General features: G+C 36.7%; 1 protein-coding gene across 2 annotated transcripts in view; it reads left to right on the forward strand.

Moving 5' to 3' along the window:
• The first annotated feature begins 523 nt into the window (after positions 1-523).
• Positions 524-5,700, forward strand: part of NKAIN2 (Na+/K+ transporting ATPase interacting 2) — a 228,145-nt gene continuing 222,968 nt past the window's right edge. For both annotated transcript variants that reach the window (XM_012660818.1, XM_012660819.1), the window contains exon 1: positions 524-734. In XM_012660818.1, coding sequence (XP_012516272.1) covers positions 567-734 — 168 coding nt within the window. In that variant the 5' untranslated portion in view covers positions 524-566. The remainder of the gene's footprint in view (positions 735-5,700) is intronic.

The following is a 5,700-nucleotide window of genomic DNA, read 5'->3' on the forward strand; positions in this document are numbered from 1 at the left end:
TATTTGCTAAAATAATAGTATGGGGAAAAAACAAGTAATATTTTGTTTTATTAAGTAAAGGTCTTATAAATTTAAGCATTAGCCACAACATTATGTTAAATGTTGCAGAATTAAAGTACAATTTAAAGATTTAAAATGTGCAAAAAGTAAATTTTCTGAGGGAGAGGAAATACAGAAAATTTACAATATTGCATGAAATTCACTTGATAAAACACTTTAAGTCATTTCTTTTGTGATATTTAGAAGTCTTGAAAGGTAAAGACCCTTCTGTGTTACAATTAATGCATGTCATTGGTAATTTTCCTAATAAAACAATTGTAACTATATTATTATAGTCAGGCAAACCTTCATAAGTAGAATCCATACACACATAATTACTTTAGACACTTCATTGCTACCTGTGAAATACAGTATGGAGTAGAGGAAAAAAAAACCCCGTATTTCTAAAAGAGAAACTTAAAGCAAGTCAGTCCCAAATAAGCCCACTAACATTTATAAAGTAATTCTCATCCTTATAAATTGCCTTCTTGCAGGAAACAGACCTTATCCTGACTTTTAATATTTCAATGCACCGATCTTGGTGGATGGAGAATGGACCAGGATGTACGGTGACGTCAGTGACACCTGCCCCAGACTGGGCCCCAGAGGACCATCGCTACATCACGGTCTCAGGGTGTTTTCTGGAGTACCAGTACATAGAAGTGGCTCATAGTTCCCTCCAGATTGTTCTCGCAGTAAGTGTTGACATCCAACCGCTCCTAGTGCTTCTGTAATTGTTTTTATTTCTGTGCAAACTCAGTGCACACAAATGGAATCTGTGGGTAAAGTGTAGCCTTTTTGCTTTTTCCTCACTAATGCCACTTTTCCTGTGAATTTAACAGGAATTTTTCATGTTAATCCAATCCATCCCCTGGACTGAGTGCACTATTTTTCTTCAGCAATCAGTAAATAGCCTTTGTCACTATCAGCATTTTACATAGGAAATCCAATCAGTCAAGATGTGATTACTTGGCTTTTGGTAGACTTTTCCAAAGATTCTGGAGGGAAGATCAAGAGGGTTTTTATAACTAACATTCTATAATACTCAAATTTATAAAATTTCAATAGTTATCTTCTCCCCAGTGCTTCTTTGGGCTGTGCTGCTAGCAATGGGATTTCTCTTTTCCACTTGCCCTATTTCCTTCCTCTTTCTTCCTAAATTCCCCCCAGGTACCACCCCATCTCCTTTTATTCCCCACCCTCCTTTTTGCCAAAACAATTCAGATTTCCTGTAGATTTTAGTTCTAGACTTTCATGCCCCCATTTTTCACAGTACTGTTCCAATAAATAAGCCTCCTTCTACCAGAAGGCAGTAGAAATTATAAATCACATATTTGCATAACATATATCTATGTTATATAAAACATATTATTTTACTATGACAAAGAGATAAATAAAAGCACCCCTTCTCAAGAAGAATTTTTACTAAGGCCAACTGCATATCACGGGATATACAAAGTTAAGGCAACTTTATTGTATATTAGTCTATTTATTCATTACAGATCCTAGATGTTCAGAACTGCATATATTTTTCTTAGATTCCATGTAGGATCTGCAGTTGATATGCATAATCTTAAAATTGTTAGCAACAAATAATGCAAGTGGAATCTGTTTTTTATTTCTTTCTTCAGTTAATTACTTTGCGCATGATACCAACTCACAATTCTTAAATAACAAGAAATAATAGGTCCTTGGTAGAATAGCATAAAATTCAGAAGGTCATAAAATTCTCCTGGAATTAAAAAAATACATGAGTGTATATGAGATTATATAGCTAATATATTGTTATTAGATTCTAATGGACTATATATATGTGTGTGTGTTATCATAGGCTAAGTATGCTGTGTTAGTAAATACTTCCCAAATCTCTATAACTAAAAGCCATAAAGGTTTGCTCTTGTGTATCAGCAGGAGGCTTCACTAATCACTGTCACTAAGGAAACAAGGCTAGTGGAGCAGCCACTATCTTAATCATCATGGGTCTCCATGCCAGAGAACAAAGATAGATGCAAAGGGTCTGCTTTGGCATCTAAATACTCCTGCTTGGAAGGAGAAGCTCATTGCTCACAGCTCATTGTCTAGAACTAATCACACAGTCCCACCAAATCACAAAATGGTCAGGAAGGAGGGAGAGCTGCAAATATTTGGAGAACAGCATTAATGATGTACAAAACATTTGAATTATGTTCTTTACTAAAGCACTGAGTGATCTCCCTTGAGTATGTACAATCTGAGCCACTTCTTCCAACAAACAAAATCTTCTGTAATACTTTTAAATGTAAAATTGCTCATTTTGCTTATCCTAAAGATAAGTTAGATTTAATGGGATGGAAGTAGCCATTTCATTCCTTAAAATATATTTTAATCAAGTATTCACTCTCACATTGGAAAAGTGAAATATTTCTGTGATTTGGGGACAGGTAAAATATCTTTATCTATGTGTTAGAGATGGGTTTTAAACAAAATATTCCTTCTGTGGAATTCCCTGTTTTTACTGTACCCACAACATTTTGAAAAACCTCTACCTATGTTTCAAGGATAATGTGAAGATTCAGTTTATGTGTATGGATACTTACACATAACTATTTTAGAGAGTTATTTGAATTCGTGTGTGTGTGTAAACTATATTCACAGATTTATTAAACCCCACATAACATTTTGGCACACAGGGAATCTGCTAAAAAAATACATTTGGACACAGAAGCATATGTTGAGGCTGACATACTGCCCAAAGAAAAATATTTTTACATAAGTGAAAACCATCTGTAAAGGCAAGGTGGCTAGAGTACAAAGAAGATAGATGGTGTGTCCTGAAGAACAGATGTGATCGATATTTCATTCTACTGGCTCCCACTTCTCCTGTCTGCATTGCCCCCAGTGGAGTGAAGGAATAGTTTGAGCAAACCACCATAGGATGTGGCATCTTTACCTCCACCTTCTCCACCTGTTCTTCTTTCCAGGGGTGCGCTTCTTTTGCAATGCTGCACGTGGAACACCTGAGAGTAAGTGAGCACCTGTGCAGCTAAGCCATTACTTGGAGAAGTTTCAACACACTTTCCGCCTTTAGTCTTGCTATTGTGTGGGCAGACTCGGGCTGAAAGCATCTGCTGTACAGAAAATTTAGCAAATCTTAATGAGAGTTTTGTAATCCAAACCAAAAAGGGCTTATCTTGAGCAATTTGCTCTGCCTAGTTATTGGAAGCCCTCCAAATAATTGTTTTTTGTATTTATTCTGATCAATTCTGCTGTAATGATTAAGTGATGAAATAGTGTCTCTAATTTCTGTTCCTCCCCTTTTTCGTTACCCAAATCATCCCCCTGAGTGTTCCGTTCAGTGCAGCCTAGTGAACACTTCCTGAGTACTTGTCCCCTGCTGGCATCTAGAAAAACAGAGATGACAGGATCCCTGACCTTGAAGATGTCACAGTCAAAAATGGATCAAGTTTCCCCAGGGTACAAACCAGGTGCAAACAGGCATGTTTCGAGGATGTGGCAGGCAGAGAATATGGTTTGTGCAGTCTATGGCATAATCTTGGCTTCTTAATTCCATCCTGGTTTTTGTAGTCAGCTGAACTCTCACTCTTCTCACTGTTGTCATCAGTCTTTAAGCTGCCGTCTCTTCCAGGATATCTGGCTTAGATCTGTTTTCATAAACTAGGGCTCTCTTAGCCACTGCTCTTGATTAACTGCAAATCTCTCCAGCTCTTTTTCTCCACCCTCACTCAGCCTTTATTTTGCAGATTCCTGACCCCTGGCAAGCCTGTCACCCCGTTGTTCGGTTTTCTGCCAATCAACTCTGGGCTGATTTTGAAATTAGCATTCACAAAGCCCGCATTTGCATCGCACATACATAAGATATCTCCCATCTACAGCCAAAGGAAGACAAGTATAATATCCGTATAATTGGGAAGTGGGGCTATTAATCACACAGCCTCCAGGCGAGCAGAAAGGACTGCCAGAACACGATAATGATGAGGCAGGTGTGAGATCCCTAGCTTTCTCCTCCTCCAGCAGCATTTTCTTCTAGTTAGTATCAGCACATTCAAAAGGAATACAGGTGTGCACAGTTTTAATAAAACCAGACATTTAAAAATCCACATTTACAAAATAGGTAAAATAAATGTGTGTGGGAAGAGCCAGGGAGGAGATCAATTAGGGAAATGATATTATTCATATTACAAAAGAATTAATCAAATTCCTTCAATGTGTGATTAGAACTGCATGGATTACAAAATATATTCACATGAATTAATTCTTGGACTGTACAATAGTCTTCTGAGGGCAGCAGAAAAGGTTAAAAGCTTTTCCTAAGATGTCTTAGCCAGTAAATAGGGATGATGAACATGCTCTCCTCCAAGGATGGGAAACAGTTTTCAACCTGATTGCAGCCCCAGCTGATGGGTAATAGATTCTTGAAGCCCAAAAATTCAGAGTTGGTCAGTGGCAAGGGACAAAGTGATTTATTGGCTACGGCTGCCAGGGGTGAGGGAAATGGAAGTGTATCTGCCTCATATTTATTATGCGTATGTTACACTTCGCTTCCTGTAACCAAAATAGTGAAAAGGAAAGATGTTTTACAAACAAATGTGCATAAGTGATACTTTAAGTGAAAACATTTACAGCAATAACTGAAGTAACTATATATGTTCAAATATATGTTAAAATTTCACATAATTTGTTGGGGGGAAAGAAACACTTCATCTCTCTCTTTTCTCTAAAAAAACATCCAGAGAATCGATATTTTTATGTTTAATATGAACCTCTTCAACCCAAATCGCCTGTTTTTGTCTTCCTTTATTTCCTCTACTTTATTTTCTTTACTTCTGACACACTTCTAAGTTCATGGAAGGTTGACTATTAATTGTTTTAGCAGACTAGCAGAGGATATTGGTAAAAATGTAAGTAGCCTTACTGTTTCCTACTGCAAGTAGAGTTGGCTTAGACACCATATCCAAATGAGCAGGGAAGTCCTAGAAATTTTTACAAAAAAGTTCTAATATCTGGTGCATGGCTCATAGCTAAAAACAGGTTAATTGTCAAGTTTATCCTTTAGTTATATCTATTTCTGATTCAGAAAACTCTATGCTTTGTAAAGTGCAGGAAATGATGAAAATCTTTGTTCAGTAGAGTATAGTAAAAAACATTTGTAAATAAAATATGTATCCTCAGATCAATGAAGTCACAGATGTTTCCAATTATTCTGGGTTAATAATTTATGTTTGCCATTTGGCTTGCTAAGACTTGCCGAGGAATGCCATTGATGAAGAAGTATTCCAAACTTCAAATCCTTTTATCCAAATTGACTTGAGGTTGTGTTGGGAATGAAAAATGGGTATTTCTTTGGATGTTGCTGATGTGCTTGATGCATGCATGAGAGTGGCCTTATTGTACACATTGCTCTTTGATATTAATACCTCCCTTAATCTGGAAACACTGTTTCCCAATGATTTGATTAAGATTTAGGTCATGATTTTCATGTCACCTAGAACATTGCCATTAAGATTGTAAATCTTAAATCTAAGTCGTGAATTTGTGTTGTTTTAAAGGAATGAGTGGGAAAATAGTATAAGCTGGTACCTAGCTACTGCTACATCGAGAAATGATACAGTTGCCATGGCCATGGGAATATCCTTTGTTACGCTTATTTTAATTTTAATTTTT

The sequence above is a fragment of the Propithecus coquereli genome, unplaced genomic scaffold, assembly GCF_000956105.1.
Source record: "Propithecus coquereli isolate 6110/MARCELLA unplaced genomic scaffold, Pcoq_1.0 Scaffold68, whole genome shotgun sequence".
Taxonomy (NCBI): Eukaryota; Metazoa; Chordata; class Mammalia; order Primates; family Indriidae; genus Propithecus; species Propithecus coquereli.